The sequence below is a fragment of the Pecten maximus genome, chromosome 14 (genome assembly GCF_902652985.1).
Source record: "Pecten maximus chromosome 14, xPecMax1.1, whole genome shotgun sequence".
Classification (NCBI taxonomy): Eukaryota; Metazoa; Mollusca; class Bivalvia; order Pectinida; family Pectinidae; genus Pecten; species Pecten maximus.
In genome coordinates this window covers 9994561-10008121 of record NC_047028.1, presented here as the reverse complement: position 1 = coordinate 10008121, position 13561 = coordinate 9994561, and the positions used below count along the sequence as shown (strand labels likewise).

Below are 13561 nucleotides of genomic sequence, written 5' to 3'. Positions count from 1 at the left end.
ATATATAGTGTATGTGTGTAGTGTGTGAGATATATAGTGTATGTGTGTAGTGTGTGAGATACATACAGTGTATGTGTGTAATGTGTGAGATATAGTGTATGTGTGTAATGTGTGAGATATATAGTGTATGTGTGTAATGTGTGAGATATATACAGTGTATGTGTGTAATGTGTGAGATATATACAGTGTATGTGTGTAATGTGTGAGATATATAGTGTATGTGTGTAGTGTGTGAGATATATAGTGTATGTGTGTAATGTGTGATATATAGTGTATGTGTGTAGTGTGTGAGATATATAGTGTATGTGTGTAGTGTGTGAGATATATAGTGTATGTGTGTAATGTGTGAGATATATATTGTATGTGTGTTGTGTGTGATATATATAGTGTGTGTGTAATGTGTGAGATATATAGTGTATGTGTAATGTGTGATATATATAGTGTATGTGTGTAATGTGTGATATATATAGTGTATGTGTAGTGTGTGAGATATATAGTGTATGTGTGTAATGTGTGAGATATATAGTGTATGTGTGTAATGTGTGGTATATATATTGTATGTGTAATGTGTGATATATATATATTGTATGTGTAATGTGTGATATATATATAGTGTGTGTGTTGTGTGTGAGATATATATTGTATGTGTGTAATGTGTGAGATATATACAGTGTTGTGTGTTGCGTGTTAGATATATTCATTGTACATGTGTTGTGTGTGTGATATATATATATAGTGTACAACAGGTGTTTTGTGTGTGAGATATATATAGTGTACAACATGTGTTGTGTGTGTGAGATATATATAGTGTACAACAGTATACATGTGTTGTGTGAGATACACACAGTGTTCATGGTGTTTTATATATATACCGTGTACATGTGTTATTTGTGATAGATACACATGTGTTTGGGATGAGTATTATACATGTGTTGTGTGCTATATATATCGTGTATATGTGTTGTGTGAGATATACACAGTGTGTATGTGTTTTATGAGATATATACAGTTTGTATGTGTAGTGTGATATTGACAGTGTACATGTGTAGTGTGATATTGATCATGTAATGTGTAGTGTGATATTGATATTGTACATGTAGTGTGATATTGATAGTGTACATGTGTAGTGTGATATTGATCATGTAATGTGTAGTGTGATATTGATAGTGTACATGTGTAGTGTGATATTGACAGTGTACATATGTAGTGTGATATTGATAATGTAAATGTGTAGTGTGATCATGATAGTGTAAATGTGTAGTGCGATATTGATAGTGTACATGTGTAGTGTGATATTGATAGTGTAAATGTGTAGTGTGATATTGATGGTGTACATGTGTAGTGTGATATTGATAGTGTACATGTGTAATGTGATATTGATAGTGTACGTGTGTAGTGTGATTTTGATAGTGTACATGTGTAGTGTGATATTGATGGTGTACATGTGTAGTGTGATATTGATGGTGTACGTGTGTAGTGTGATACTGATAATGTACATATGAAGTTTGATATTGATAGTGTACATGTGTAGTGTGATACTGATAGTGTACATGTGAAGTGTGATATTGATAGTGTATATTTGTAGTGTGATATTGATAGTGTACATGTGTAGTGTGTTATTGATCATGTAATGTGTAGTGTGATTTTGATAGTGTACATGTGTAGTGTGTTATTGATAGTGTACATGTGTAGTGTGATATTGATAGTGTACATGTGTAGTGTGATATTGATAGCGTGCATGTGTAGTGTGATTTTGATGGTGTACATGTGTAGTGTGATATGGATAGTGTACATGTGTAGTGTGATATTGTTTATGTACATGTGTAGTGTGATATTGATTGTGTACGTGTGTAGTGTGATATTGATGGTGTACGTGTGTAGTGTGATATTGATAGTGTACATGTGTATTGTGATATTGATAGTGTACATGTGTAGTGTGATATTGATAGTGTACATGTGTAGTGTGATATTGATAGTGTACATGTGTAGTGTGATATTGATAGTGTACATGTGTAGTGTGATATTGATAGCGTGCATTTGTAGTGTGATTTTGATGGTGTACATGTGTAGTGTGATATGGATAGTGTACATGTGTAGTGTGATATTGATAGTGTACATGTGTAGTGTGATATTGATATTGTACATGTGTAGTGTGATATTGATAGTGTACATGTGTTGGTTGTAAGAAATATACAGTGAAGTGTGCTGTGTGTGAGACAGATGGATTTGATGTACACATTTATTATTCAAGAGATACAATGTACCAGTAATTTGTTGTGTTTAAGATATATACAGTGTATGTGTTGTGTTTAAGATATATACAGTGTATGTGTGTTGTGTTTTAGATATATACAATGTATGTGTTGTGTTTGATATATATACAATGTATGTGTTGTGTTTAAGATATATACAGTGTATGTGTTGTGTTTGATATATATACAATGTATGTGTTGTGTTTGATATATATACAGTCTATGTGTGTTATGTGTTAGATATATACAATGTATGTGTGTTGTGTGTTAGATATATACAATGTATGTGTTGTGTTTGATATATATACAGTCTATGTGTGTTATGTGTTAGATATATACAATGTATGTGTGTTGTGTGTTAGATATATACAGTGTATGTGTGTTGTGTGTTAGATATATATAATGTATGTTTGTTGTGTTAGATATATACAATGTATGTTTGTTGTGTTTGATATATATACAGTGTATGTGTGTTGTGTTTGAGATATATACAGTGTATGTGTTGTGTTTGAGATATATACAATGTATGTTTGTTGTGTTTGATATATATACAGTGTATGTGTTGTGTTTGAGATATATACAGTGTATGTGTTGTGTTTGAGATATATACAGTGTATGTGTTGTGTGTTAGATATATACAATGTATGTTTGTTGTGTTAGATATATACAATGTATGTGTGTTGTGTTTGAGATATATACAGTGTATGTGTTGTGTTTGAGATATATACAATGTATGTTTGTTGTGTTTGATATATATACAGTGTATGTGTGTTGTGTGTTAGATATATACAGTGTATGTGTTGTGTTTGAGATATATACAATGTATGTGTGTTGTGTGTTAGATATATACATTGTATGTTTGTTGTGTTTGATATATATACAGTGTATGTGTGTTGTGTTTGAGATATATACAGTGTATGTGTTGTGTTTGAGATATATACAATGTATGTTTGTTGTGTTTGATATATATACAGTGTATGTGTTGTGTTTGAGATATATACAGTGTATGTGTTGTGTTTGAGATATATACAGTGTATGTGTTGTGTGTTAGATATATACAATGTATGTTTGTTGTGTTAGATATATACAATGTATGTGTGTTGTGTTTGAGATATATACAGTGTATGTGTTGTGTTTGAGATATATACAGTGTATGTGTTGTGTTTGAGATATATACAGTGTATGTGTTGTGTGTTAGATATATACAATGTATGTTTGTTGTGTTAGATATATACAATGTATGTTTGTTGTGTTTGATATATATACAGTGTATGTGTGTTGTGTTTGAGATATATACAGTGTATGTGTTGTGTTTGAGATATATACAGTGTATGTGTGTTGTGTGTTAGATATATACATTGTATGTGTGTTGTTTGTTAGATATATACAGTGTATGTGTTGTGTTTGCGATATATACAGTGAGACTAGCTAGTCTGGACCACAAGTCCCCGTGATACGAGACTTGTCGGGATTACAAGCCCCTAGGAATACTGTGTGTGGTAGGTACATCGATCTATAAAACATTGACGTAACCCAGCTTTTGTACTGTCATCCGTTGTGTTTACTTTGAAAAATCGTTTTCATTTAAACGTTTATCTACTTTAAACTTGCATGATGGCTATTCTGTTCAATGCTACTTAAAATGTCTTGAGGTGTGAAGAACGCAAGCTTTCTGGTTTATTTCTCCAAACGCAAAAGAGTTCACATTTTATTTGCCTGTAATTTTCTGACTTAGAATTGTTTGCCTATTAACTAAAGAAAGAATTTATACCGGGGAAAAGTACGCTTAATAAAAAAAGGAAAAGAAAAGAAAGAAATAAAGAAAGAAAATCTGTCTATGTGTGCACGTGACTGTTAAATGAGCAGACATTACCATACGGGCTCCATAGATCCCCAGAGTCTATGTGACGTCACGGTAAATCACCGTTGATAGACTAATCAAACAATTAAATTATATGCGATGAAGTTTTAAATTTTAAACGGCATCTACATACGTACAAGTCTAAGAATCTCTTGGATATCTCATTAAAAAGGACAAACCCGATTACTTATAACTATAACGGTAATATGGATTATTTCTAAAATTTAATTTTTCAGCCACATTCAGTTTACTTAGTTCTTGTAATCTACGTGATACTCAGTTAAAACAGCAAGTGGTACAATTGACGTGGATGTGGAATGGTCACTTTTTGTAAAATCTAATTTGACCAAGGTTACGCGAAATGTACAGAAAACATTTCGCGCTAACGATTCCTTTTGCCAGTATACTAACCGTATCATCACGCTCTATTGACCAGATAAGCCTTGGACAAGGACTAGTTTAACAATGAGATGACATTTCATAACCTATACATAAGTATGTTTATGACATTCAGTGATTGTAAATAATTGATTGGCGTACCATCTGTGTAAAATTTGTCTCATTAAGGATAGTCCTTAGCCACGTGAATGACTAACACAGATACTATAGTTATTGTACAGACAATGTGTTCCACCGATACATATTTAATGTGTACGATTCGCTGTTCCCATTGAAAATGTTCCGTACACAATGGGGTACAATGTGGCCACACAATCAAATCAAGTGTACTTTATACATCAGGTATTTATCGACGGGGTTTGGGGTAAGGGCACATACACCCTAAGGAATACCTAATTCCTGAACAAAACAGTCTGATATGATGCGGAAATATGGGATTACCGTTTAGTCTGTCGGCTCATCATCGGCTGATAAACATGGTCCTGCTCCACTCCAACCAGAGGCACTTGTCGATCTCGAATTGCATGACGCCGACCGCGAACGTATGTGATGTCACCAATTCTCTCCCTTTGATCTACTACTCATGTATGTACATAGAAACTATTTAATGTATATTAAATTTAGAGTCGTTTTTTAAACGGTATATCGCTAGTTCGTTAGAGATATTCTGACAGAGCTATTGTGTTATTCGTGTAACTGACTCTATGTATCGGAGATATGTACCCTAATCAGTGTAAAACTGTGGTTGGAGACTCAGGGTTCGATTGTATAGGCTGGAATAGCAGAGAGGTGTTGCTGTGTCCCATCTCTGCACTTTTAAAGTGATCTTTCGGCAATGTCTCTTTGGCACCTCTGGTTAACCTACTGTAAGAATACTGTCCCGGGGAGCCCTTGTTTTCAATCGATCTCGTTGTCACCTCTGGTTAACCGGTTGTAAATGTACGTATACTTTGCCAGTTTTAGAGTTTATGTATTTCCGCAATAAAGTTCAGTTTTTTTTGTGTTCAAATGTCTTCATTTATCCCTGCAAAATTGTTAACCTCTAAGTTCAATGCGAGTTCGGTTATCTTTATCATGGAATAACTTAACCCTTTCATACGGCGACTTCCGTTACTACCATCACCATCATCGAGAGACATCAGGGCATGGCGTTTGGCATACGAGTAGACTACGTCGCATACATTTTGATATAAATCGACTGTAGAAGGTATGAATATCCCTCTGTATCGCTTGTTCATATATCTGTAAATATATGTAAACAGTTTTCCTTCTACGTCATATGACCATACGTATTGCAGACTAAAATAACATGGATCCAGATGTCACTTTTTAATTTATGCTGGTGTTGACATATTAATGGTACCACTTACTATAGCCACAGGTAGGATGATCTTGTAGGGCGATAGAAAAGTCAATAAAAGGTTTGATGGATTCTACAGTTTGTTGTAATGATAAGCGTTCCACATGTCCTTTAATCGGTTGGCTCCATCCCAACTTTACCTGTGAGTCACATTGCTCCCGCAATCACACCAACTCAAAACTGACTCCCCATGTTATTATTCTCTAGTGTCACCATGTCCAAGACATGTTCAATAACTGTAGCATATCAATATTCTATCTCACGAGCTGGTAATTGGTAAAGGTTCACGTGTCTAACCTTGTAATGTGACGTCACTATCTATGACACCTTTCCAATTATACCATTTTCCGGTACATAAGTAGTGCGGTTATCATCCCGTTGTGACTTTGGTAGCTACATTCGTCCGTATTGACTCTACCTGTCAGGTGAGCCTTGTTGCCTGTGTATTTGTTTTATTGGTAAATGACCTTTGTTAATGATATGTCGATAATAACTGACAAAAGATGAGACGGCAGCAATCGTCCCTCGTTCGGCCAATCTGGTGTAATCGCCGGTATTTCATGCCATAAAAGTTCATATCTCGTTAATCTCCTTTCTTTATCTTTATGGAGACTAAATAATAATTGAAAGTATTTCTGTTTAGAATTACGCAATATTTCTTTCAGCCATGAGGTGTTAGAGTGATTGGGAGGTACCGGTTCGAATTCCGACGTCTAGAAACAATAACAGCACTAATCATTCAATAATTGTACATAAACCCTTAAACAAACAAAAAACCGAACTATCACTGAATACGTGACATCGCTAATTATACGTTCTTATATTGATACAGACAAATATATAGCAGATTCACATTACAGAAACTGATTTAAAAGTCTCCTAACACAAAGCGTACATGTTAACACAATAGCTTGTTTATTTTGTTTAACGTCCTATGAACAGCCGGGGTCATTTAAGGATGTGCCCGGATTTGGAGGTGGAGGAGAGCCATCGGCCTGCGGTCAGTACCAGGTAACTGTTTCAGTTTCTTTTTGTTATTCCAGCCCACCAATAAGGTTGTATATCAAGATCGTGTTCATGGCTGGTTTAACATCTTTATAAGTAAACAGAAATGAGTCCCATTTATAATGCGGCTTTGAAATCGAGAAACCATGAAAACCTAGAGGAAAGCTCTAGCAATCATAATGCTCAAAAACGACTCAACGTCCCTTGTCCTTTTCATCGTCATACAGTTGACGTTGATAGTTGAGAGCTCCTTTATCCTCACACGTCCTACAATACATTTTAATGCTCTGTGTCGACGATACCCACCATCTGAAATTAGATAAGTGTAGATCTGAGTAGAAGGTTGCATGACATTTTATTTCACATAACGTTTATTTTGCCTCTTCACCAGACTTTTACAACTTGGCTTTGATCAGTCCTTGTATTTATACAAGAGTGGATTGATCTTTATTTCAAAAGTAGGGTGTGTGTGCTTGAATGCAGTTCGACGTGATTAATAAATGTATTTTTACTTACTTGTACGTCATCCCATTGTCAATATTTCCGGATTCTGAAGGGAATCGAATTGTTCTTGGCTGTTTAATCAATTGTCACCACGCGGACGAATGGCTAGGCGAGCTCGTTACTCGATCGGACGAAACTTTTTTCGGCGACTACCCTATGTTTACCGAATCGTCCAGGATTGCGAATATAGGGCAACAAATCCGCCTAGTCAATCACCAAGGGGCATGGCTCAAGTAACTTATCGAGGAGTGTCCCCTAGGGTTTGGCATAAACAAATATGTATCTATTGGTACAGTTTTAACGTCAGGATGCATTTGGCACCTGCCGTTATAGTCGTGGTGGGAAAATGTTGTTAGTCAAACTTTTGTTGCCGGCTAACAATTCCTCTTTTCTGTCATGCAAATGAAATACATCCGCAGCCTAATATAGTTCCTATTTTGATAGCAATTATTGACACGATTTAACTGATGTAAACCGTGTTACTTCAATTATTTAAAATGAAATATGAATGTTTGGTGTTCTAGACTATTTTAGAGTATAAATGTAAACATTTTCCTCGTCAGTATATGCAATTTTGTTGGCGTAGGATTACGTAGTTCTGTCTCGATCCTGCCTTGAAAATGAAAGTAAAAAAATCAGTTTGATCGTCGTGGAAATTTACATGCATTCACAGAGAAACTATCCACATGTCTTAGACTCATATGTTCATCCTGAGTTCATATGCAGAAACATTTCATATAAGCCTAAAACCAACCCTATTTACGTAGTCAAATGCACCCGAGCATTCCACGAGATAACTTCAGCTGTCACGTGACTCATCACTAATCGGCCAAAATGGCAGTTATGTCTATTGTAACTAAACCAACGACCGTTCGCAGTTTCATATTCATTTGTATGTCTCTAGAATACGCAAGAAATATCACCAGGAATTGAAGGCAAGTTGTAACAAACTACATTGCCGTTTTTCGTGAGGATTTTATTAAATAAGATTATTATTTGTTTATTTGAAAAGAATCTAATGATTATGATCCGTGACTGATGTACTGACGTCGATGTCAAAACTAGATACATATGTATGTCTCGTCGGACAACGCGACCGCAATTTTCTATCGGAGTTAAAATATGTTACTAGGGATCATAAAATAGATGTTTGCTAGGCCTAATTAACATCTTGTAGTATAAATAAAATTAAAAAAAACTTAGGCTGTACATCTTGGATTTTATCTTTGGTTGTACAACATGTTCTGTTAATAGACCGATTTGTCGTTCAGTTGATTTTTTTCAAAGTTTACAAGCAGCTTTACTGATTCAGGAGTATATCAATAATCTTCCACAAGCATTAAAGAAATAGGGAAAGAACTATACTCAGCTACTGGAAAGTTGTCAGCAGATAAATATGTTATACATGTTTTCTTGAATATATAGAATAGGAATAACCAGATTAAGACATTTCATCTGATACAAATGTAACTGTCTGACAATAAAATTCAATTTTAAATTTCTTATTATATGACCTCAGACCCTGACGTTTCTCAGGGCCTTTGGCCCTTTGATTTTGTTATTGTCATCAAAATGTACATATTGATTAATTTTCATTATAACGATTTGTTTAAGTTCTGGTGTGTAATGTCATTAATCCACGTGTGACTACATGAATGGTAACACACGACCAACCCACGGAAGTTAAGATATCGTATATCTTCATGGTCGCATATAATGATAGTTTTTGTGTGATAGAAACATCTAGACTTATAAATTGCAATACATTGATTGGTTGTAGGAATAGGTAAGTATATATATTTTTTTTAAATCGTGTAAGACTACACTTATAAAGCTAATGTAATAATATACAGCATTCTATATAAGTATATATATCCATCATATTTTCGTTGCAGAAGACTGCGGAGCCTGGGTGCCAATCTAGGGCCGTCTGTTCGCTTGTGGCGCCTGCCAATATTTGGGACGATCCTTTCCGACCGTCTCTGACTTGGAGATATATATGGTTTTGCGTGACATCCCGAGAAAGCACGGAACGGTCTGTACGAGCGGTCGACAACTGTTCCAAGGAGACGCCTTCTCGTCGTCTGTGGTCCTACCAATGTTCTTTGTTGGAATGCATTTCTGTGCGTGATATCTTTTAAACACAACACAAAATCCGCTCCGCTTCATTTATGTGTGACAGTGTTGTGACCTGCCATGCCTACATGCGGTTCTTTGGCCGTGTCATTTTCTTTGTGTCTCATATTTGGATGTAATTAAGTGGGAGGAAACAAACGGAAAGAAATCAACCCATCTCAGTTTGGAAGATTGTAGTTTAGCGCGTCTGTCGATTTTCGGATGATTTTTCACTCTGTGTGACTTTCACGGTTATATAGAAGGACTGCGTGATTCATACAGGAAGGTATCTCCCTATCATTGTGAAAACCTGATAGTAACACCGATTATAACGAGCAAACTGACGAATAGATCTGATAACGAGATTGAGTATTTCCATTATACAGGTAGTGTGTTTATACAAGGAAATCGCCTCATCATAAAAATCCAAAATACATTTGTTAATTGATCGAGAACAGCATCAGACCTTCGCTCAGGGAAAGTATAGAAAATAGTAAACAACCAACGGAGGAAGAGAGTCGGATCCACACAATACAATTATAGCTTCCCTTGCTCTTTGTTCTACAGACGGGTCACCAGTTAAGGATTAATGACCGTGATGTGCCAATTATGGACGGGGAACACAAATTGCTGGTACTAAATAAGGTTTCAAAGTACAATCCTACAAAAAAGTAGAATTAAAAACAGGGTTTGATGCATTCTTAGAGTAGGGTATTTAATCAATATATAAATTAACACATATTTAGATAATCGATACCCGCGATGCAAATCAAGGTGTTAACTATTGTGTATTTATAGAAAATTCGCATGTAATTATTTACAATATATGGAAATCATTTTCACAGATACATAAAACCGATTTTACATCAATATATAGCTTTATCTGATTCCCAATAATACAGATTTTCGAGTACGTTATCAACCCAAAGGACAGCGCAAACATCAGAATGGGCTTCACCAAGAAGCCATGTCGCTTGGGGTACTTTGACTAGCACGAGAGCTATCTGATGGTGAGGAGACCGGCCCAGTGCAAGGTAAACAGCGTTAATAGGGTGTTCTACACCTAGATAACGCTGGATCTATAACTACTGTTCAATTGTATCTATTAATATTTCATGTTACATTTGTGTTCAATCCCTGTCTTTTCCCTACGGAGTATAAAGTCATGCCTGACTGACGAGCGAAATATTACCGATACCGTGATAGGGCCATAGATAGTATATGGTGTTTTTCTGCAATATGGATTCATACAATGGTGGACAATGTAGAACAAGATATTACGTTCATCGATTCAATCTGATAAAAAGTAGGAAATATAGCAATTCTACAAAGGATGGTACAGTAAACATGTAAATGGTGCTCCGATACCTTCATCGACGGTAAACGTATGATTGTCTGTCGGACATCTAGAACGGGAAATGGCTGGAACGCTAACAACCCGAAACCGTAGTGCTGAGCCGGGCGTCGGGGTGAAGTATACACCGTGTGCCAAAGGCGACCACACTGATGACGAACTGGAAGAGATTTCAATCGTGGAGAAAAAGGAACATGACGTCATCAAAGACAACCATTCAGGGAAGGATATATCTAGTTTTGATTCTGTGTCTAATCATGATATGGATTCTAGAAACCAGACTCCGACCGCAAACGGTCCGAGACAAACTGGGATCGGAACATTCCAAGCATACCCGTCCCCTAAGACAAGAACTCATTCACATTCTATAGGAGCCAGGTTAAGTTCTTCGGGCGGAAGGATAAGTCTGTCCTCGCCTGTTTACTCAAGTAAAGTGGTCGAACAGAAATCGCGGTCAACGTCTCAGAAAAGCCTATTGGATCTGTTTGGAACGAGATTAGACAGAGGGAAAGCAAAGAAAAGTTTTTCGTCCAAAGATGAGAAATTATTACTAACGAAATCAAAATCAAAAGAAATTCTTACGGCGAGACAAATACGAAAGCAGCGACAAAAAGATATCGAAGAAAAGTTTGGAAAGAAAAGCCAGAGAACAAATGATATCCGTGAATCGAATTCTGCTGTTAGTGATAGGGATGGTTGTAACTGGACATTCGTGTTTGACCCAGCAGGACGCTTTGCCTACTGGTGGTCATCCGTAGTCAGTGTAGCCTTTCTGTACAATTTCTGGGTCATCATTTACCGGTTTGCATTTCAAGAGATTGATTCCGACAATCACGGAGAGTGGTTTGCCCTTGACTACACAGCCGACTTCCTGTACATACTCGATATCGTTTTTCACTTCCGGACAGGGTACCTGGAGGACGGAGTTCTCCAGACTGACTCTGTTAAACTTAGAATACATTACATGAATGATACAATATTTTACATAGATTTGCTTTGTTTGCTCCCCTTAGATTTTCTCTACCTTTCCATAGGTTTTTGCTCAATTTTGAGATGTTTTAGATTAGTAAAAGTATATCGTTTCTGGGCATTCCTAGATCGAACTGAAAGACATACGAATTATCCCAAATGTTATGCGAACTTTGATGTTAATGCACTACCTTCTTGCTCTGTTTCATTGGAACGCTTGTTTGTATTATATTGTTGCTTCGCGACTTCAAAGGTCTTCAAGCACCTGGACTTTACCAAAGGATGATGGGAATGTCGCTCGACAATACCTTCACGCGCTGTACTGGAGTACTTTAACTTTAACGACAATCGGGAACCTACCCAATCCGGTCACCATAAAGGACTATCTTTTTATCATTTTCGAGATGATATTTGGACTTCTGCTCTTCGCCACTGTTCTGGGTCACGTTTCCAATATCGTCACATGCATCAGTGCAGCTCGAAAGGATTTCCAAGGTAAGTGGGATTTTCTGTATTCTCCTTTCCATTGTAGTGCCCTTCTACAACTCTCTAAATTTACATGTCATTTCACACCATCTGGGTGTTTAGTATCGATGTGAACGCAGGAGACACAACAGGAACGGAATAAATCGGAAACCGAACTAATTAATAAATAAACGTGATAATTAAAGTTTCCTTTTTAGAGCTACCTTTGGTTTTTATTTCCCGGAGCAGTAATTGTTTAAATTGGCATTATAAGGTTCTATGAACATTGAGGTGTTACGTCTAAGTTATCCGAGTCGTATTTTGAAGGTGATCAAAATAAAAGCATTTCGGTAATGCTACATGTTTCAATGACAAGATCCACCGTGTGCATACGGCCCCATGCATGCAATTTGTCCAGATCCGTGTTTGCAATAAGAACTACGTTTTGGTCAAGGTTTAGAAATCATGTGTATATAGATTTTTCACCTTTGAATGCTCCTCGACAATCATTGACACTGTCTTGTAAGCATGCACTTGTTCAAGTACATGGCCAATTCGTTTCAGAAAGGACAAACAGTTGATATTTTTAACATGAGTGATGTTTTTAAAAGGTGAGTGGGTATTATTATTATGACACGTCTCACAGTTCTATTTATGAATTGTTCGTACAACCTCGACATGCTGACTATCCGTTCATGGTGATGTATGTAGTACACTCGGCCATTGAACAAAACATACAAAGATGCGTGTTAGACGTCTCGTATAGGGATTGAATAGATTGTTGTTACTATCAATGGCGCTAAGAACAACCATATGGACATGGAGTTCACAGGATTCATATCAGAAATCGATAACAGATGTGCATTTATACAGACATGAATGTACTGCGACTATAGTTGGTGCATGCATCTGTATTCTACAAGTATATACGTTATCAAATGTAGTTGTAAGTAATGCTGATATAAACGTTCATGTCCTGCACCATTTGGTGACACGATATGTGACAATGTTAGAACATTTGAATGTGTCATTTACAGTTTAATGTTTTCGCAACGTTTCTTCCCAATCATATTTTTAATATTGTAAAAATATACAATACCTGTACTTATAATGGGTTTGAAATGATATATTCATTGTATGAGGAACTAATATGAATACCACATATATAAGTCTGGTTGTTAGACATCAAACCGGATACGGTTTTAGATGTACGACACATGGTATTACTGTATACCATTGCACGTGGTTATAACAAGATTCATGTAGATAATCAATGA

General features: G+C 36.2%; 1 protein-coding gene across 1 annotated transcript in view; it reads left to right on the top strand.

Annotated features, from left to right (window-relative positions):
• The first annotated feature begins 10565 nt into the window (after positions 1-10565).
• LOC117342475 (cyclic nucleotide-gated channel rod photoreceptor subunit alpha-like) overlaps positions 10566-13561 on the top strand; it is a 171536-nt gene continuing 168540 nt past the window's right edge. Inside the window, 2 exon segments of the mRNA XM_033904641.1 lie at positions 10566-11973; positions 11975-12314. Coding sequence (XP_033760532.1) covers positions 10915-11973; positions 11975-12314 — 1399 coding nt within the window. The 5' untranslated portion in view covers positions 10566-10914.